The sequence below is a fragment of the Thermobia domestica genome, chromosome 13 (genome assembly GCF_964235325.1).
Source record: "Thermobia domestica chromosome 13, izTheDome1.hap1.1, whole genome shotgun sequence".
NCBI lineage: Eukaryota > Metazoa > Arthropoda > Insecta > Zygentoma > Lepismatidae > Thermobia > Thermobia domestica.
In genome coordinates this window covers 77,419,013-77,442,213 of record NC_137466.1, presented here as the reverse complement: position 1 = coordinate 77,442,213, position 23,201 = coordinate 77,419,013, and the positions used below count along the sequence as shown (strand labels likewise).

The window sequence follows — 23,201 nt, the reverse complement described above, 5'->3', positions numbered from 1 at the left end:
TTGTCTTAGTTGGAATCCTGTGTCTCTGTTAAGGTTCATTTTTTCTTGTGTGACTGCGACAGCTTCTTGTATCCTTCTGTCTCGAACTCTTGATTTTGCTATTATGTCGGTATCTGTGAATAAAATCTTATGTTTCTGTTTGATGCTACGTTCAGCCAGCCCGGATTTTTCTGGTTGGCTCAATCTGATGTAACTGTTGTATTCTTTGCATCTGGCTTTAATGGTTTATCCTGTTTGTCCAATATATGACTTACCACATTCACATGGAATACGGTGGACTCCAGGAGTTCGGAGGCCCAGATCGTCTTTGGTTGGTCGTAGTAAGTTTTTTTTTTTTTTTTTTTTTTTTTTTTTTTTTTTTTTTGCAGGAGGTTTGTATATTGTCTTTATCTTGTACCTGAAGAATAGTCTGCTGAGCTTTCCAGAAGTGTTGCCGGTGTATGGGAGTCAGATTGTATTCTTCCGTTTTTTATTCATAGCTTCTTCTGTACTTATGTCCTTGTCAGTGTCCTTCGTTCTGGTCCTTTTCAGGGCCATATTTATATCTCTCACTGAGTATCCATTTTGGAGCATGGTGGTGCGAAGGTGATCAGTTCCTCTGTTAAACAATCCTTGTCGGAGATGGAGAGTGCTCTATGTGCTAAGGTGTTGAGAACTCCAAGCCGTTCAGCTTTGTGATGGAAATTGCGTTCAGATATAAATCTGTATGTGTTGGTTTCCTGTATACCCTATGGCCTAGGCTGCCATCAGGTCTTCTGTATACCATGGCGTCAAGAAATGGTAGACGGCCTTCTTGTTCAACTTTCATCGTGAATTTAATATTCAGATACTGGTTGTTGAGATGCTGCAGGAATTCCTGTAAGGAGTTGCGTCCATGTGGCCAGATGGTGAAGGTGTCATCAACATATCTATCGAAATATGTGGATGCAAGTGGTGCTTTCCTCAGTGCTTCATGTTCAAAGTGCACCATTTAAAAATTGGCTACTGCGGGTGAGAGTGGAGAGCTCATGGCGACACCGTCTGTTTGTTCATAGTACTGACCACGGTGTAGGAAGAAGGTTGAAGTGAGAACATGTTGAAAGAGATCCAATATCTAAGGCTGGAAGTGTTTCTCAAGAAGCAGTATTGCGTCCTTGATCAGAACTCTGGTAAACAATGATACCACATCGAAACTAACCATAAGATCATTGGAAGAGATCTTCATCGTCTTGAGGCTTTTTACAAACTCTGTTGAGTTTTTCAAATGGTGTTCACATTTGCCCACGTATGATTGGAGTAATGTTGTAAGATACTTGGCCAAAGAGTAGGTTGGGCTTCCTATTGCACTAACAATTGGTCTCAGGGGTATCCCTGCCTTATGTATTTTTGGGAAGCCATATAGTCTCGGAGGTACGCTGCAGTCTGGTATAAGTTGTTTGCGTGTTTCTTCGTCCAGTCCTGACTTCTTTAGTGGTGAGGCTGTTCTTTTTTCTACCGCAGGTGTTGAATCTCGCGACAAGGTGGTATATGCTGCATCTCGAAGTAACTGTGAAATCTTTTCTTGGTAGACATCTGTGGGAAGCATTACAGTGACGTTTCCTTTGTCAGCTGGTAGAATAGTGATGCTTGGGTCTTCTCTTAATGCTTTAAGTACGATCCATTCGGCTTTGCTAATGTTTGGTCTGGGCATGGCGGTTCTTTTCAGGACCACGCTGGCTTCCTAACGTATTTCTTTTGTTGTATCGTTGGGAAGATTGCTAACTGTTTGTTCTATGGTAGCAATGATGTCTATGGCCGGAATTTACTTCGGAATGATGGCAAAATTTAGCACTTTCTTTAGTAAACTTGTAGTGGTTTCATCCAGAGCTATGTTAGTGAGGTTTACGACCACTTTCTCTGCTTCGATTCCGTGTTTGGTTGATGTGGATGGTTTTAATCGATTGAATTTATTAATTTGTTTGGTCGTCGTTTTGGTGCGTGAGATATCGGCCAGCGCTGCTGAAGACATGCCGACCCATTCCCAATCTATTGGTGCGAGACAGTCGTCTAGTTCCAGGTGAGTTGTTAGGAGCTGTCGGTCCGTGAGGTCCAGCTGCTGACGGATGAAATGAATGCGTTCTCTTACAAGTGCCATACTTGAATGTCTTAAGATTCTTGAAATTCTGGGAGAATTTAGAGGGAAGTGGAGTCTGATAAAGATAGGTGACAATCCTTTGTCGCTGCATCTCAAGAAGAAGGCTAAACTGCATAAAAGACGCGCCTTCTTGTTTCGTAGTTCTTGTAGATGGTGAATACTATGAAATATTTCCTCCCCGTAAAGGAATCTAAAGTATTTATTGAAGTTTTCCTGGCGACGTATTGTGAACAAGTCTTCTCGGGCTAGCAGCCAGGTAAATACTGTTATATCTTAAATACTCTTAGTATTTACCTGGCTGCTAGCCTGAGAAGACCTGTTTACAAGGTAATTAATGTTTTCCATAATTTGAAACAAACATGAAAAAAGTTTTTTGTAAGAAAAAGGTTTTTATGTGAAGTACAATTCACGAAATAGCCTCTATTTAACTGAGAGTTCTTGAGCAATTCAGGTAAAACGTCCAATGCTTACAAATCACTAACGCCGGGGATTAAAAAAAAAAAAAGAAACAAAAAGTGAAACAGTAAAATATTATATGTCGCATCGAAACAAGCGTTCTGTTTGACCAACACGGCGCCTTATCATTGAGCCCTTATCATTGACATTTATATTGGGGTTCAACAAAGTATCTATGGAAGGTAAGAAAATTATACTTTCTTTGTTTATTAGATAGTCCGTCAATGTGAAAATTATGGGCTGATGTATCAAATGATTTGAAATATAGTCAAAGAATCACATAATCTTATTTGAGGTCAGTGTGCAAATATGGTAAATTTTTACACAAAATACACAACCATAAAAATTTTTACACAAAATGTTTTTGTCGTATGCATCTGTAAGGTATGTGAATGCATACGACAAAAACATTTTCCTATAGTATACCCAGACTTAATGTTGAAGGACTAACTGGATTTGAAATTGAACTATTATTGTCATCTTTTGCTAATAACATTGATTCCAATGTAAGAGCTTTGTCCTATAGAGTAATGATATATGTGTTCTCACTAGAAATCGAATCTGAGGCCACGCATAGTTAAGTTAAGCATGCTAGCCTTTCGGCTATTTAATAGTTTTTTTAGAGGTAAAACGGTAACACTTATACTGTCCTAACCTGCGAAATTTGGGCATGTCTTAGAACGGTCTTGTTCCAGAAGATATTATTGTCATTCTAATTCCTATTTCATCAAATATGAAGTAAATATTATCATAACCAAAATATTTTTTTAAAAAACTAGACTCTTCGCAAAGCATTTTTATTTTCTTAAAGTAATTTCGATCTTAAGCCATATACTGTAATAGTATTCAGTTCCAGACTCGACAAAACGTTCAGACTTTTATAAAGTATGTAGAATATCATTATACTTGTATGATGTGATGTTGCAACTTTATATATCAATAATCTCTCTTAATTCGTCTGTTAATCAACACAGTTTTAAATGCAAAGTGAATAATAATAATAATAATAATAATAATAATAGCTAGACGACGAGACCGACGCTCATACTTTCAGACCACATGGATTATACCACAATCCTGATGACCTTGGATAACTCAGTATTATAAATGGTATGTGTGTAAAAGAGTATGATTTGTCACTATTAAGAAAAGAAATAAGAGATACAATCTGGTAGTTAACAATGTACAGTATTTTCCTACATATACATAAATAACAATTTCTTCCAGCAAAATAAAATTCTCTTTTATTATTGGCAACGAACGACATACTTTCTAGCTCCACAAAACTTCAATTCCTTTTCCTTTATTTTCTCAAAACCTAGGCATGAAAATTTATCCTAAATCATGTTATCTTGCTCAGGTTGATGTGATTTATCGACTGAAATATATCTTAGTTTTGACTGATACGAGGGTAATTCAAAAATTATTCGCAATGTTGACATAATTCTTCTTACATTGTTCATATTGACTTCTGCCCTCGTTTATTTTATTGTTATGCTGTTGTGGTCATGCTATAAAAGTTTGATCCTAATTGCTTCCTTTGTCTTCCTTTTGTTGCAGATAGATCATGGCCACTCCATTAGAAATGAAATGAAATTAAATCTTTGAGTTATACGTCCCACGGTTATGCCGGTTAGGCTAAAGGAGACGGTGAATATAAGAAATGAATGAAATGGTGGAATGAAGAAAGTGAGAGGAAACGGGAGAACCCCGAGAAAACCCACGCACACAGTGTTTGTCTACCGCAAAGTTCACTTAGCGGGGCTGGGATCGAACCCGGGACCCCAAGCACCAGAGGTGAACGCTCTACCACTGAGCCACCGCGCCCCGCCACTCCATTAGAAGTTTGCACCAAAGAGGAACAACATGCAGTGATCCAGTTTTTATGGTCGGAAGATGTATCAGGGTTCGCAATTCATCAAAGACTTCCGGCACAATACGGAAAAACTGTCTTACCGCAACGGAGTGTCTACGAATGGATTGAAAAATTTGTGGCCGGCTCATTAATCGTGTGTAACACTTGTGTCACCATTTTCGAATTTTTCAATCCATTGCGGCAAAACACTGTTCCCGTATTGTGCCGAAAGTATTTGATGGAATGCGGCCCATGGTACACCTTCCGACCACAAAAACCGGATCAGTGCTCGTTGTTTCTCTTTGGTGCAAACTTCTAATAGAGCGACCATGATCTATTTGCAACAAAAGGAAGACAAATGGAGAAATTATGATTAGATTTTCATAGCATGACTATAACAGCATAACAATAAAATATATAAGGACAGAGGTCGGTATGAATAATGTAAGAAGAGTTATGTCAACATTGCTGACAATTTTTGACTTACCTTCGTATTTTAGTTAATCATAAAATGCAAATTAAGAGTTAATGATAATTTTAGGCTATTTCTAATTAATCTATTATGTATTGTCATCTTGCTAATGTCACAATGAAAACCTTAATGAATAACGGTTGCCCCACACTAAGAAGTGTGCACTTGTACAGCATCAATTTTTAAGTTTACAAAGAATTAGATTTTTTTCCATTTTATCGAAAACTACACATGAGGTTTTACACTAACACACGCATTTTTTTTCAGTTTAATGTAATCTATTGATTTTTGTTTTGTTAAATCGTAATAATATTGATAATTTGAACATTTATGATGGATAAATTAAATACTTTGTGGTAAATAAAGAGAATGTCTTATTTTTCACTCCAAATCATCTTAAAGGAGTAAATTAAATATAATGTTCATACATAGATGGGACATGCTAATGAAATAAGATGCTGCTTTTCGCTAATTAAATTTCATAAAATTCGCACCATACCGGTAGAGGATACAGTGTGAGAAAAAGTCAAGTTATTTCCTTCATTTACCATAAACAACGGAATTAAACCAATTGTAACAATGAGAAAGCTAGAAGTGAACATGTAAAATAACTGACTTTACCTTGCTTTCATTCAATGTTTCTATAAGCTCTTCGTCATCTAATATATTTCCTTCAGACGTAAACAGGAGTTTCAAAATTTTATCTTCAATGCCTTTCAGTTGTTTCTTGTCCTCATTGATTTTTACAATCAGTTCATTTCTGATTTTCTCTAGATCAGGACGTTCCAGACGAACCACATCACTGCAAAAAAATATATGTTTAAATTGCTTGCATCTTAAAATGTGGGAGGACCCTCATTGCACCAAAACTCCGATTTAGATTCCTCCCTAGAAACGATTTGTTCTTGGATACAAACATCGAATCTCGACTAAAATAATGAATAATCATGGTATTACACTGAGTATACGAGATATGTTCAAAAAGTATTGAACCTTAATTCTTGCGTAGACCAATTAAGCGCGGGAGACTTTCTTCAGTGTAGATGTAGAGGGGACACTCATGTGGAGTCGTGATTTTTTTTTCCCGCCGGCAGAAACCGTCAGTCTCTGGAGTCGGCCAACGAGTGAAGATGAGCCGTCATCGATTTCAGTCTTTTTTTATATAAAATGACAGAAAAATATGAGCAGCGATATTGCAACAAAATTTGCCAAAAGCTTGACAATACCCAAGCGGAAACCATTCAATCGAATCGGTACATTCAATTTTGAACGAGAATTTGGTCATGAGGAGAGTGTCTGCGAAATTTGATTCAGGCTTTCATCGCCAAACACTGTCATTCCTGTGTGTCGTCTGGCTCCGTACTCACCCGACATGTCTCCGTGTGACTTTTGGTTATTTCCTAAACTGAAAAAGCCACTAAAAGGGATCCGATTTGAGTCAAGAGAAGGCATCATGCGGAATTCGACGGTACGGTTGCTCACCATTCCAAAAACTGCGTTCCAAAAGTGTTTGCAACAATGGCGGTAGCGCTGGGAGAAGTGTATGCATTACCAAGGAGACTACTTTGAAGGAGATTAGTGTTTCGGATGTCCAAATCAATAAATATATTTTTGACAACCAAAGATTCGATACTTCTTGAACACACCTCGTAAATGTGTGTCTGCACATCTGGAATTCTTTTTGGTAATTTTAAGTCTCTTTATTTATGTATTTCGATGATTTTTTTCAAATATTTGGAACTGTGAAGAATAGCTTTCAGTACCAGAAGTAAATAGCTATGACCTTAAATATTATGTAATTAGAATAATTGAAAATAGAATCAACATTTCACTTAAATTACAGAGAATTTTACAGTATCCAAATTAGTGATTTGTTTATTACAGTTCAGCGTCGTTTTCAGCACCGAGGCTACATGAGACGTGGACCTACAGTTTAAGGTGGAACCCGAGCCATCGTAATGCGCTCAAAAGTTAAATTTCTCCTTCATCAGGAATTGAACCCAGAACCACGTGTATCAAAGACACGCTAGCCAATAAACCAGCGGGGAGGCTTGAATTACTAGATAATAGGCCAAAAGTTCGAATAACGACAATTGCGACTAATCCTCAATATATTAGCACTTTAATTGACAAGCATTGATAGCATTACCATTAAAATATTTAGTTTGTTTTTATGGTTGAACCATGTCTTCATGATCATAATTTCGTAATTTTTAAAGTATTTTTTTACTTTGGTTACAAAATACAGATGTTTATTTTAAAGCAACATTGCCATAAAATAAGTCTTATGTGTTGCTACTGAGCAACATTGTCCTATTATGATAAAATATCATAAGAATATTTTCAGTAATTAGCAGCGGTTTCCTTGAAATATTTTCCTACAGAGCAAGAAACAAACAAACAAACAAAAAAACCGAACGTAGGGGCTAAATTTATTTATTTATTTATTTATTTATTTTGCCTGTTTTGACTTACAATATGGAGAGTATCTCCTATAAGTTCTACAGTTGTCATATGTATATAAATGCAAATTGTAATTACAACTTATTACACCATTTGTAGTACAAAATTATAAACAAACATCACATGTTAAATTTGTGTTAAATGTGTGTGTAAATCACGTGTTAAAGCTTCTACAATACTAAATTTGACTGTTCCCTGTTGACGAAGATTAGAAATATCTAAACAAGTGAATGTATATGAATATTGTATGAAAGCAATAATGCCAATTAAATGATCACTGAAGTTATAATTCGTGCGAATAACGCAATAAAATGCGTTGTTGCTTGTTGAACATATTTATGTTTCAGACTGTAAAAAGTAGGTAAACAAGGACTTCCGACAAAATATGTAAAGGCTGAAGAAACTAGATTAAATATTAACAGAATCACTTTGCCATTTTGCAATCTCCATGAATTTGAGACTTTATTATTATTATTATTATTATTATTATTATTATTATTATTATTATTATTATTATTATTAACATCATTCCACTCAATCGAATAAAATTTCTAACTTCTTCAATCTTTTCAGATAATGAAAACTGTCGATAAGGAAACAAAAATCGATTTTTCTCGACTTATTTAGTAAACTTGCTATTTAAATAATGAGAAATATACATAAGGAAATATCAATATCTTGTAAATTTGCAACACATATCAAGAAATACATCAAATATACTACAGAATTGAATTACACAAAAAAGACTGAATACTAGACTGACGAACACCTCAATATCTCTTGGTCGTGCAAATGATGCAACCAAATAAGCTTATCAACGACATGTTCGGTTATTTCTGTGTTTAGGCGCTTCATTTCTCCAACCCTTGCAGATGCATGAAGGAGCAGACAGTTGCAAAGTTGTAGGAAAACTAAAGCACCAAAATACAGAAATACTCCCTGCATTGTTGGTAGCTCAACTGGTTAGAGGAAGTGTTGACAAGTGTAAGATTAGCGCTCAAGTCTCCATCAATCCAGCGTCCATATTTTTCTTTAGAATTACAATAGCTGAAACGACCATGCTTCACACGGGAAGGATAGGTTTACGGAAAATACTTAAATCCCCTTCCCCCTTAGGATATGCATTTCAGTGAAAGTATAATAATAAAAGTTCATAAGATACTCTATTTTGGACCAAATTTTGAAACATCCTTCTTCCTAGAATACGCTCTTTAATTAAAGTGACACGATAAAAACCAAACTTAGTACCACTATGATCCAAAAGTAATTTCAATCAGGTCAGCCGTTTTCCGACCTCGAAAACTATGGATTCGATACTCGGTCATTTTGGACATTTTCACGTTATCCCACGTTTGCCGACGGGGTTGAACTTGAACTTAAGTAGGATTGGGAGCATCACTATTAATTTCAGCGACCCCAAACACAATGGATCGACAATAACATCGGTCATTTTGGATTATTTTTACATACCCACCCCTTCATATACAAGACTCTCCTTCCTCTCCTACCTGTCTTAATGAAATGTTATACACTGGAAAATAGTGATAGTAGTGAAACAACAAATTGCTTGACACAACAGTCATTGTTATGACGCACACTACTATTTTGTTTGAATTTGAATTTATTTTTGTGTAATGCAATGATCGTGACAATTGAAGTGTTTTATCTAAGTTCATTTTGTTAGCGTTCAGTAGTATTAGCTTCTACAGAAACTCCTTTCTTAAATTTTATATATAAAGGTTCCTTCTACCAGTACCCTCTTGTTTAATGAGGAAAGAGAAAACTATTCAGTAGAAAACACACCGAAATGACGTTCAGTGACTTTAGAGAGCTCTATTATTGACTAGACCGTTTGAAAATGTCTACATTTAAGTTTGCAATATCGATCATAAAATTGTATGGAATTTTATCTAATTAGTAAACTGTAGAGGAATATTGTATTTAAAACTAAAATTAGTAGTAACAAAAACATCTTATCGTCTTCAGTCTTGTATTTTAGTTTTTATTCGATTATTCGATAAATATAACATATTGGCTACATTACCTTAGCAGCTGATCTTCCAATCCTAGTCTAGTAACAGTGAAGTTTATGATTGTGACTTTAATGCATATTTCGGGTAAATAATGCGGATTCGCTAGTTTTGTTGTCATGTAGAACTTAAAGTTCTTATCGTATTCAACATCTGAATCACCAAGGCGAATCAACAATCTTCCACCCTGTAAGGAATAAGAATGCACTTATAGCTACAGGTTGTAAAATATTTTATTCTTACGTCTTGGTAGTGTTTTTTAAGTAATTTTATTTCCTACTTTGCCTAAGAGTTCGTTTAATGTGAATTGAAAATCATTACTTTCCTAAGCTTCGTATTTTATGGTATGCAAACGATATCTCAAGGTATTTATGTCATTCAGATAAAGAAATGTTCAGTTTATACATTTTATTTGGTTATACATATCTCATGTTATCTTCCTTCTTCTACTACTGAGCACGAAATGCCTATCTTACGATTTCTGATTTTCTTCATCAAGCATAATTTCTCTCGGCAGATTTTTGTAGAACTATTTCTTTAAATGTTAGTATGTCAACCTTTCAAATTTTCCTACGTCTTCTTAAAGAAAATTTCTTCTCGAATTCATCACTACATTCTTTTCAACAGAATACGGACAGTATCTTGAAGTGAAAATAGGGATCAGCCTCTTCTTTACAGGAGATTTGTTTATATCTCCTACTTCTTCCTTCATGAGCTCGAATGATATATTTCATACTGTGTGCAATACCTTCCTACACTCATTATAAGGGTAACAAAGTCTTTGTTTTTGTAATTTTTATTTATTTATTTTAATTATTTTTTTTCCATCCCTCAATACTTAATTTGCATTTTCTATTGGGGAAAATACCCATTATAGAATGACTGTACGTTTAATACTTAATTTTTCATTACAAAAAATACACGATTCTTCATAACCCATTTCTATATTTCTTTAAAAAAATGAAATAAAATTTATAAGTGTTACGTCCCATGGTTATGACGGCTAGATTAAAGAAAACGGTGATGATAAGAAATGAATGGTGTAATAAAGAAAGTGGGAGGAAACGGGAAAACCCTGAGAAAACCCACGAACACGGTGTTTGTCCACCACAAAGTTCACTTGGTGTGAGTGGGAATCGAACCAGGACCACACGCACCAGAGGTGAACGCACTACCACTGAGCCACTTCGGCCACTATTTTCCTTAAATTAAAATACCAAAATAGTAGCCTATTACAAAAAAATATTATATAAATATACGTGTAAGTTACAATTAGATATTGTATTTGTGTGTTCTTAATTAATATTCTTTAATGAAGGTTCAAGAACACTAAATAATATAAATTATAAACAACAAATTTTCACTTTATTCTCAAGTACATAACCAATGAATGCATCTCTTAATTGCTTATTCCTTAAGTTACTTTGCTTAGTTTCAACATTAGATATCACATCCCAATAGCCATATCCCAAAATATTTCATGCTTTTCAATCAATAACAGACGTAATAACTTACATCAAACACTTATCAACCCTACTTGAACCCATTTTAATTAAAAGTTATTATTTCGAATGCAATATAAATATTATACTGCAAACCAGTGGCGGCTTTAGAGTTCTACAATAAGAAAGTCACATCGACAATGGCGGTGAAACCGGGTTTGTACCGCTCTCCTGCAAAATCAATCCCTGCCTTTGAGACCTCAAGTGATTTTTTCCTTCAAAGACATTCTTCAAATTTTGATATGAGGTTCAAATTTAACAGAAACAATAACAACGAATTTGGCATTGCATAATCATACAGGAGATGTGTCCTACAGAATTATTTAATTTAATTTTAAATACTGTACTCAGCACAAAGAATTCAGGTTATTCAAGAAGTGGAAAATAATTGGTGTTGTTAACACAGCTCGAACCATTTCTTCAAAATGAATTTCTCAATTGATTCTGTAAAAATCATTTGGTTACATAACCGATAACATACATAACTATTAACAGTGCAATTTGAAATGGGAATAAATATAAAATAGTGATAAAAAGTATATTTCTCGTATATTTATAACATTTAATAACTTGTAAAATATGGACACGATAATATTTTCATGATGCATTGAAATTTAAGCATTCATTCGATATCGGTTTCTTGTAAAACAAATGAGAATCTATTTGACCATTCACTTTAAGCACTATGATGTAGACCTACTGTTTAACACTGAATCTGAATCACGTGTACTCCTATAGGTAATCAAATCCTCGTATCCCAAGCGGAAGACTTGTTTGCTAACCATATATCCATGAGAAAGCTCCAAAATATGTGTGAAGTTCCGCAAAACTAGCGGGAACCGAATTTACTGAACCCTTCTGAGTGTCCTCTACCTTAAACGTATCCTACATGACTTGACAATTGGTTATTCTATACTTATTGGTGTTTTATAATTATTTATTTGAACTACAGTCTAACACTTACATATTTGTTTGCAGCTTCGTATGCTTGCCTTCATAATAACATTTCAGAGGTAAGTCAATTTAAAATATAGTTTAAGAACATTCATTCGTTCTCTAACTAGCTGCACACACAAAAAAGTTAACCATTAAATTCCGAAATCTTAAGGAAACTATTTTATTTTAGCTTCATAATAATTCATATATGAGCGTCGTACTGAAAACACAACCCTTCGTCAAAAACCTATTGTGAAGATATGTCCCTTGAAACGGTATGAATCATTTTCTTACATGATTAGCAGGTCTTTCCTGTTGAGCACTCAAAAGCACAGAGGTGACGGGCTTCTCTCAAAGACGACACCAGCTTCAATTTCTCGAAGAGGGGAGGGGGAGCAAATAGAGGGACAGAAATATTTTTGGAGGACAACTATACCGAAAATAATAGATTTATATTATCACAATTCATCTGCCGCAACTGACAAATGGGTTGGTATCCCTTTGGTTCAACATTTCTCAGTAAAAATTAAGATGATTCGGCAAAGACACAACATCAAAATTTCAGAAATTCCTTCGAAATCTATAGATAAATACATAACCAATTTTAAGGCATTTTTTACTGACCCTTTACAAAGCAGTGGCGTCTATCGAGTGAAATGTCAGTGTGATAAAGTTTATATAGGTCAAACAAAAAGTAACATTTGTACTAGAATAAATGAACACGTTCGTACCTCGAAATCTCGGAACCCGCAACTGTTATCCGGTTTAGCATCGCATCTTAGAGATAATAACCATCATATCGTGGAATAATATTTCATTGAAAAAGCTAAAACAGCAACGGAAGGAAAAATTAAAGAATCATATTATATTCATAAAGAAAGGCCCATACTTAATCTGGATAGGGGAGAAATAAATATCATTTGGAGTAATCTTTTCACTACGCACTTTCACTATTTGGAAAGCAAGAACAGAAAACAGTGAACAGCAGTGTACCAAGTCAGTGAATGTCGATTCCCGTGTGTTTTAATGTTTGATAGATTTGTCTTTTACATATCTTAACCTTTAACCAATTTTTTTTTTTACCCTTTCTTTATGTTTTTAAATCCTTTTTAAGTCTTTAACAGGCCCAAGAAGGAAGTAGCATCTTCCGAAAGCACTACCAGTTGCATGTAGAAGAAAATTCTGCTACATATTTTTTGCGGTGAGTAGTAGCCGTTTTGCTTTTTCTTATAGTTTTATATTCCTTCACCTAATTATAATACATGTCTTGGAGGACAATCTGTGAGGACGATGTAACTGAGGCCGCCCATTGCCGCTCTAGCGCCATCAACGGCTCCACCCTCCCGCGTACCTGCTATCTTCTCTCGGCCGCCGGCTACGAGGAGGAAGGTAGAAAGAACATTTTCGTCGCGTTAAAAGTGAAATTGTCTTATACGTAAGACCAAATGTTAAGCGCAGTTCTCTGAGGTAGGCTAACGCGAGAAAGAGCCAAGTCAGACATGAAAGAGGGAAACGTTAACGTGACTTACGTTGTATTGTCAAATCTCTTATGGAGAAAAATCAACATTGCAAACTCCATATTAAAATAACTCAAATTTGTATTCGGTCGCTCCTCATTTCCAAACAGGAATAAACGTCCATAATTATTTTTATTGATAATAATTTTTTGTATTAATTGGGAAGGCATGTGACTTTGCTACTACATTACAGAACTTCCCCTTCTGCAAACTTACTTCGAATTTTCTCTCGGTCAAAAGTTGTTATCTCATACATGATAGAGAAATGAAGCGGAATTGTTCCATATGGACCATGACCGTACGCAGGAATTTTTCGAGGGGCGGCGGAGCTAGTACTCTCTTCAGGATATTTTCGAGGGAAGCATACCTGAAGTCAATATACTAACTTAAATAGAGAATACTAAATGTATCTTGCAATATTAATTCGGGTGTGAATTTCAGTGCTGTATCACCTTGGTGGCGTTTCCGAGCTACGTGTGACTCTATTTTCTTTCCTCTGCATTAAAAAAAAAAAGTTTGAGTATGGTCCATAGCTTTTTGAGTACAGCCTTAATATTAACGGTGCATAGTGGTCGAAATAGCAAAAAACCTGAACAAAACCCCAAAAATCACTGGAATGAACGTCTATAGTCTTTTAGTAGGGGAATGTCCATTCTACATAGAACAGATTTGTTTTTCATCCTGGCATTACTTGTTCATGAGAAAACATGTGGAAAGTGGATAATTGGCCGTCCTTGAATAAATGTTTTTCATGTGTGGCAGTATCACGGAACTGTTACTCTTAAGTATGTTGCTAATTATGGAATGTTAAATATTTGTATTGTTGATCAGAACAATTTCAATACTTTAAAGCTAATAGCAGGCCTCTGAGACACTTCATATGCATGCTGGGGACATTTTTACAACACTATACTCGAAGTCAATGATTTGCTATATATTTGTAACTTTTAAAATTTGCCTAGCAAGTCCAAAGTTTCATTATCTTTTTTAATATTTTCTGTGGTCTCTCAATTAATGATTTTTGTTAGAATTAGCTGTTACTCCCTGCTATCTTGCAAACGAAGTGAGTTTCAATGAGTCCAGGCGCGCGCTCAAACTTACAGAGACTGACTGCTAGTCCCGTTGTGTCGTGTTGTCTTGCCACATAGACAAGTCTTCGCGCAAATGGTAAATCGCTGGAGGATTTACTATATCCGTAGCTCCTCTCCCAATACAGATGCTAAGTGAGGAAGCTCAGGAATCTCGAAACAGATTTCTCCAGGTATCGCGAGAAATGGTGCTGGAAAAAGTCTAGGAAAGATACAAACCCATACTTGCTACACATTTTTGTCACCGTCTGACCTGATAATTTCATCGCTCAGACTCAGGATGCCCCAAATCATAACAATATGCCGAACGAAATATTACAACTTTTAAATATACATCGCCAATCTCATGTTTGGACACCAGAGACTTTTGAAAGTGATTAATTTCATAATCGAATTTTGTGATTTTTATTGTAATTGATTGGACAACTTAAATTGTCTTGTTTTCAAAAATGCGTGTTGCAATAATTCTGTAAACGTTTCTTACACGGACTGACTTTTGGTTAACTTCACTGTTCATGCTTATATAGTTTTTCGTTACTGTCCGAAAATATGTTAACTTTTTTTAAATCAGATATTTATTCTGCAATTTTAATTAGAATAACGTTACCACAAGTTCTAAATTATTTTTTTATAACGACCAAAGGTGGTATTTGTAAATCTAAGTTTGAAAATGTCGACTTTTTCGCCACCTACATAGGCAACCAGCATCACTGACCAAAAACGGTAAATTATTCACATTACAGCAGAATCTAATGTGTCTTCAAAAAATACCATAGCGACAAAACCACGCTTACAATACGCCAGCAAATAGTTTCGCCGCGTTTTCTACTCATTCTGAGCACTGTGCGGCGGGATCATACTAACACTTCGCAGAACGAAATAAATAGCGTTCATGATTTCACTTGAAACACAAAATATAGCTTTAAAAGTAAAGGTAGTTCGAGGCAGAGAGAGAACATCTCCTCGATTGACATGAAACAAAAAATATTATAATTCATAATAAAGACATCATTAGGAAATGAATGCTAAGAATATTTCAACATTTCAATAGAACTGGCAATACTCAGGTGTTTTTAAATATAATTTTCAGGAAAGTGAGAATTGTTTCTGGAGAATGTTAGGAAAAAATCTGAAAACTTTATTTCATAGGAAACTTTCTGCTCTTCCAAATTGGTTTAGTTCGTTTTCTTTCTGAAGTTAGCCGTTAGAAAATTGGCCAAAAATAGAATAAAAGGGCCTTGTTGTCCGCCATTTTTCCAAGATGGCATCTTTAGCACAAGTCGGACTTTTAGTGTCATTGGAGTGGATACTTCTTGTATACTGCTAAGGGATACAATTACATCAATCCTGTTAAGAAAAAATATTATTACTTATTATGTCCACGAGCACCATATAAAAGAATTCAAATTCGACTAGTCTAATAACGTAAGATCTCCATTGAAATTTCATACTGCGAATAAAATCGTTAGAGAGTCATTTATAAAGAAAGTTTAAATGCTGATTTTCATTCACTAATATTTTTTAGAGAAAATAAATAATATATTGTATAATTGTTAATGTTAATTTTACTAATATGAACAAAATATTAAGATAAGAACCTTTATTTTAATGTTTGTTTCCGACTGACTTCTTTTCACATATGGATAGATGACAGACATCAAAAACTCGCATTGTCCATATTCAGAAATCATAAACCATTCAAATCCGTCGAAATCAAGAATTTGAGTTTTTCTCGCCATTACAAAACTCTTTTGCTATGGTTGTGGGAAAGCATTAAGTTTTGAGGATTTGTAATATTTAGTTTTCCTTCTATTTTATGTATATTACACTTACCGATACGAACGTTTGCTTCAGTAGAATTGGTTCCAATGTTGGATCTAATGTTTCGCCAATCTCTTCCAACAAAACAGGAATACCAGTTCTTACGCAACTCTCCAACACGCGGAGAAAATTAGAATCAGTAAGTTTAATAACTTTTAAACCATTTTCAGCTTCCATGAGACGAACCCATCTATTAGCCTAGACATTAAGAAATGCAATAAATATCACATTCAATCACTAACAGATTAGATATAAATTAGAAGAAGCACTTATATGTGGTTGCATAGCTTTCTAAATATGTTCGAAGACAAATATTATAAATAATATATCTAAAAATAATGTAAGTAAAAGACTAATAGTCTCCGCAAGAAACAAACTTTATCTCTAGGAAGTACTTTCGAAGAACATCGTCTTCATCGTCAGCCTAAGCACACTTCGAAAAGGATTTAAACCACAAAAAGAATTTTAAAAATGTACGCAGTAAAAATCTTCTTGTCACTATAATTAGACATATGTTAATAGTAATGCAGTACATAATACATAATATTACTATTAACATATGTCTAATTATAGCGACAAGAAGATTTTTACTGCGTACATTTTAAAAATTCTTTTTATGGTTTAAATCCTTTTCGAAGTGTGCCTAGGCTGACGATGAAGACGATGTTCTTCGAAAGTACTTCCTAGAGATAAAGTTTGTTTCTTGCGGTGATTATTAGCCTTTTACTTACAGTATTTCTAATTATTATCACCGCTCGCAATATAATGATGATATGTCTAAAAGTTTACCAATATTGAAGTCCCTAATGCAAAAACATATGTTTGAACATTCATTTTAAACAGGTATAAAATTCAGAATTAAATGAGACCCAACGAAATTTAAACAGAACAAGTCACAAAATTTATCAAAAGTATCTTTAGAAACAATTTCTCAATGTAAGATTTAAGGACTATTTTATAGTTAAATGTTCAATAATTTAGTTTGAAAATATATATTTGGTATGGCGCATGATACTGCACGAAAAAATTCTCTTCGTAAGTAGTTTGAAACGGTCTTATTGAAAATGAGTTAAACTCAGGCTACTAACTGCGAATAAATTTGCAACTACGTCCACACAGACTAAAGAAAAACTCTTAATACGCCTATCTTGGAAAGCATTGTCTTTGAGCAACTGATTTTTAATTCTACGACCAGTTGTATTGTCTACTTTTTACCTGTCTCGTTATCTGTGCCACCTTTGTTTTAATGCTTTTCTTTTAAATAAACTTTAAACAAAGGGTAGTGTCTAAGACTTCACTCTTTTGTTTTGTTTACCCCATAAGTAGCATAATATTCACAAGTCATTCCCGACTACCTTCTACAATTCGAACTAAAATAAAATTTGGAAGCAAGGAAGAATGATTCACATAATACTATAAAATTTATTTAACAAAATTCATTTAGTAATCTCTTCAGTTTTACCTTCAAACACTTACATGTCTCTTTTACCATAATTGTTCTCGAAGAAAGAAGAAAAAAGTCGTAATTACTGCCTAGACGAATTAAACAAAATGTCTCCAACGAAAAGACACGATTAATATTCGTATTTTGTTCCAAAAATTAATTACATTACTGACATGCAAGTGATCCGTAAAATTACTAGCACTTTATCAAATGTAACAAAATAATTCAAGAAAGAAGACACACACAGAAAAAGAAAATTTCCTAACAAATGGAAGACAACTGAAAAGAAGTGGGGACTGCATCACGACTATCGTTTAGTAATAATTACCTAATATTAATGAGAAAAACTAGCACTACAAGCCATGTTGATTCAAAATTTCACATTAATATTGTGAAACATACCTGATCTTGCGGATCAATCATCAACGGCCATCGTCTGGCTCGAGTAGCCAATATGGCATTTTCTGTTGAGACACTATCTCTTGGCAAGCCAAAAGTATTCCATTGTCTAATTTCATAGGCATCCGCCAACACATTCACTAAGCTATAAACAAAATGTATACAATTAAAAATACAATTTGAATTTTTTTTTCCGCAATTATGCACACCTTTTTATATCGATACTACTCAATACGATAGTGAATTAAGCTATTTTGAAATATGCTATGAGTAATAAATTATCGCATTTATTTGCTTACAACACTTACGAATATAATGAACACATACAAGGATTTGTTTTCTCAATTTTACGTCACTAAAAGAAATCTATGCCCGAACATTCTTCATCACCACTCCGCTGGGTACTTGGTAAGTCTACTCTTCGCAGCATCTCTACGAGAATTTGTTCGATTTCTTTATGAATTATTATGTCAACGCTCGTGAAAGTAAGACATGTAGTGCAATCAGTCTTATCTTGTTTACGTTAGTAATTATGTCTGATTTATATGACGGTTGCAAGAAAGAAATTACAGTTCAAAACCTGAAGGAAGTTATCTCACGTGCCGCTGGTTGTGATAGTTTTCCTTTCATGCTAAGTGTACATCTTTAAAAAAAATTGGGAAATATTCGAAAATTAGGGGCAAGAAAAGAACCGTGCAAGTGCGATACGTGTAAATTGCAAAACAGTGCAGAAATAACACAGACCAAGATACTGACCTGAGGAAAATAGTGCAACAAGTGAGTGAGATTCACGCACAAATGCCTCAAATTTCACAAATAAAAGAAAACATACGCGATCTAGAAAAAAGCATAAACTAGTCGATGATATTACTAAAGAAATCTCAGAACTTAACAAATCAGTTACTGATCTAACAAAAATGTCAGAAACTTTGGAAATAGAAAACCGAAACACGAAGCGAGAACACTACAGGACAACGTGAACGACTCAGAACAAAAGCATTTACAAGAAACTATTTAAATAGTTGGAATCGCCGAAACAAAAGAAGAAGAAACCTATAATACGGTGATGAAGTTTGCCAGAGCATCTGGAATAATAACAAAAAATGGAGATATACAAAAAATACTATAGACTACCCACATCAAGAAGAGACAAGCTCAGAATCATAGTAGTAACACTTTCTTCCACGATAATTAGGGACAACTGAATACAGAATTCTAGAGAAAGTATTTACTAGCATTTGAAGTCAAACCTGAACTTACAAATAACCGGAATTTTAACAAAGAATAATTAACACTTGGGTTAATCCATGCCAAGTGATCGAGAAAAAAAAAAATTGCCGTTCGACCTTTTCAAAAAAATATAATTTTTTCATGAATGTTTATACTATATCAGGATACTTCAAAACCACCATTAATTATTTTTCAAAACATCTCATAGCGACACAGCTTCTGCCGCCATTTTGCGTTTTCTCGATTTCAGGCGTTTACGGTCCTAGCAAATTGAGTATTGTTGGGCGTGTCCAATTTGTGCAGAGCTAGAACTTTGTTCTCTTAACATAATTGCCTGAAACCACTTCAAAGGGGTGAAATCAGGGCCTACAGTAACAACATTTTTGGACACTAAAGACATGGTTGGGAAGAGGAAGCAACTGACGTAGAGGTCTGAATTTGTGTGTCCGGGGTCATAAGTTTATATACTCAAAAATTTGCAGACTTGTAGCTGCTCCGAAAAGCCTGAAAACATATCGTAAAGTTGGGAAATTATGACAATTTGGCATATTTCACTGTCCAATATCTCCAATGGGCCTTGATAAAAAAAAAAGAAATTTTGGGAATAGTTACTCCTTTAGCATACCATAACACACAACAAAACGCGTTTTGTGTTTTTGAGCAGAAGGGGGTCAAAGTATTAAGGAATGACGTACTCTAGGAGGTGTTTTGTTCACAAATTCAACTGGAAATTCGTTGTAAAGTAAAATAAAGTAGGATGAATGGCTAGTCCAGTTAAGGCTCTCAAGCTCCTTTCTTTCCTCTAGTTGTGACTCACTGTCTTATCACCCACAGCAGCACTGGAGAAGAATGCCGCTATCAGCAAAAGGCGAGGAAAGTCAAAATGTACACTTGGCAAAAAGTCCGTAAGTACTCAATGATATTCAAATATGATTATGCTTGTTTTAACTGTCAACTCATGCAAGAGACTGTTGTCCTTTCGTTTGATCTACATTCCCCAGTCAGTGAACACTCACTCACTGTAAACACTAACTGGAGAATGCAATTTAATGAAAGGACAACAGTCTTCTGCATGAGTTGACACTTAAAACAACAATAAACAGAATTGAATATCATTGAAATAGCAAGCAGCAAGAGAAATGAGTACTTACAGACTTTTTTTTTTTTTTTTTTTTTTGCCAAGCATGCATTTTGACTTTTCTTGCCTTCTGCTGCTAGCGGCATTCTTCACCAGTGCCGCTGTGGGTAATAAGACAGTGAGTCACAACTAGAGGAAAGAAAGGAGCTTGAAAGCTTTAACTGGACTAGCCATTCATCCTACTTTATTTTCCTTCACAACAACGAATTTCCAGTTGAATTTGTGAACAAAACATCTCCTAGAGTACGACGTCATTCCTTAATACTTTGACCCCCTTCTGCTCAAAAACATAAAACGCGCTTTGTTGTGTTATGGTATACTAAAGGAGTAACTATACCCATTTTTATTTTATTTTATTTTATTTTATCCAGGCCCATTGGAGATATTGGACAGTGAAATATGCCAAATTGTCATAATTTCCCAACTTTACGATATGTTTTCAGGCTTTTCGGAGCAGTTACAGGTCTGCAAATTTTTCAGTATAAAAATATTTTCTTATCGCGAAGTAGAATTGTGTAGACCAAGCGCGCGGCCTTCATAAAGAAGCAGAAGATTGTACTGCAGGTTGCAACCACGCAGGGGAAACCTATCCGAAGACTATACTACTACCACTATACTGTCATATTAAATATCATCAATATTTGTCACACGGATTAATACATTGAACATTTTAATAGATTTAGATAGAATTAAATCTTCTTTACTGACCTGAAATTTTGTGAAATAGGAAGTTCTAATTCGTTACACTTTTCAATCCACATTTCTGTTAACTCCTGTCTGTAATTACTCGTGAAGGCTCCAAGGTAAGCTACGCAGCCTGCTGCTGTAAGTGCATTGCCTATAACATTTATTAATTCAATTCCGAAGTTCTGAAAATAAATAAATAAATAAATAAATAAATAAATAAAAAACACAGCTCTAACTTTCTAAATGCAATTTGAGTTTAAATTCTAACAAGGAAGATCAACTTATGTTTCAAGCCGATTTCCATAAAATTTGACGAAAAAAAGATATTAAATATGAAATAAACGAATATGTCTTTTTTTTATTTTCTGTGGAAATATGGTTCTTAGGAGGAAAAGCAAGAATGTGTAAAATTTTTAGAAAGCTGTACAGTGAACCAGATACTGATGAGAAATTCACAGAATAATTCATATTTTCACATGCTCCTGTAATGCATGTAACGTGAAAAGAACACTTTCACTGTACAAATTTAATTATTTTTCAGTGACAGATGCAGGAGTTTAACACAATAAAGCCCTTACATACTGTAACACCCTCGAATAAGGTAGGATTTCACCAAAACAAATCGCTCATTTAATTAATCTTTTATGGTGATTTTTGCTTATTTTGATGCTTATGTTTTCAATTTATCATGAATATTTGCAATGTTGATTTTATTGTTTGATTATGCTTATAAATCCTGACTCTAATAATCACAGCCTAGCCCTCTATACCTGAAAAAAAAAAAGAAAGAAAAAGAAAAAAGAAAAGAAAAGAAAAGAAAAAGAAAAATTCGTAGCACATTTAAAGTGGTTCTGTGGATCATTACAGCATGGAACAGGATTGAAAATTAAATTAATATTTTTAGTTTAACGTCTCACGTCTAAGCTCTTTAAACTAAAAGAAACGGATCATTAACGAAAGTGAATGATTATGAAATCAAATTTTTCTCTTTTCCCACCGGGAATCGAACCGGAGAAGATGTGCACTACAGACACGCGCTAGCGACTGGTTCAGCGAGGAGGGCTGAAACAGGATTAGTAGTAAGTCTAATATATTTTTTTAAATGCCGTAGGGATGAATGAAGATTACATTTTGTGGGATGATAATCAATCTGAAGAAAGAATTCAGTTCCATTTCAGAAGATGAGATATAGAAGAAGATAATGAAGGTAATCGGAAGTGGTAACCACAAGAAAAAGATGGTGCAATGAAGATTGGAATTTAAACCTCAAAAAGAGCTTTAAATTCATAACTTTTGTATTATATAATACTTTCGAAATGTCTGTGTAATACTTTATGTTAGGTGTGTTTTATTTTTCCATTAAAATAATCTCTTCAAAACCTGGGCTCGTATTATATTCGAGATCATACAGTATTCAGACCAACAGTATTTAGGCCTTCATTTACTGAAATTTGATTATTTGGGTCTCTACTGTTTTCTAATATAAAACCTGCCGTGTATAAGAATGCCAATTTACAAATTAATAACGATACATAGCTGGGCATATTTTCAATGATACGCGGTCCAGATAGGTAACTGCGCAACTATAGAAAGCAAGTTCTAAGTCATTGTTCCACTTTTCAATCATTATTCAATAATATTACAATTATATTATATTTGGCTTTCCAATGATTGCAAGAGAGAGAAGCGCACTAAAAACTAAACTAAAAGTATATTATAAATTATATGTCAGTTAAAACCAAAAATGTTCACTTAACGGCATCTTCTACGAACCTCTACTGACTGCGCCCATCTGACCTGTTCATCTCCAAGAGCAGAAGTTAATTTCCCAGCTCTCACTAGTCGAGCAGCAGTTACAGCCATCTTATTTTCTAATTCAGTTTTAGCTGCTACACTTGCATCATAGGATGCTTGAAGAGCAGCTATTTGCTCTTCCACTCGAGCCAAATGTTGTTGTTTGGCAGCCAACTCATCCATTACTTTCTGTAGTTCTCTTTCTGCAGCCCAGAATCTAAAATAAAACACAAACAAAGGAAATTTAAATTTACAC

General features: G+C 34.5%; 1 protein-coding gene across 1 annotated transcript in view; it reads right to left on the bottom strand.

Annotated features, from left to right (window-relative positions):
- Positions 1-23,201, bottom strand: part of Dhc16F (Dynein heavy chain at 16F) — a 418,273-nt gene that overhangs the window by 83,882 nt on the left and 311,190 nt on the right. The window contains exons 51-56 of the mRNA XM_081735970.1: positions 22,925-23,162; positions 21,173-21,333; positions 18,100-18,241; positions 16,266-16,451; positions 9,404-9,576; positions 5,518-5,698 (exon numbers count right to left, since the gene is read on the bottom strand). Of these exons, the coding sequence (XP_081592096.1) occupies positions 5,518-5,698; positions 9,404-9,576; positions 16,266-16,451; positions 18,100-18,241; positions 21,173-21,333; positions 22,925-23,162 (1,081 nt within the window). The remainder of the gene's footprint in view (positions 1-5,517; positions 5,699-9,403; positions 9,577-16,265; positions 16,452-18,099; positions 18,242-21,172; positions 21,334-22,924; positions 23,163-23,201) is intronic.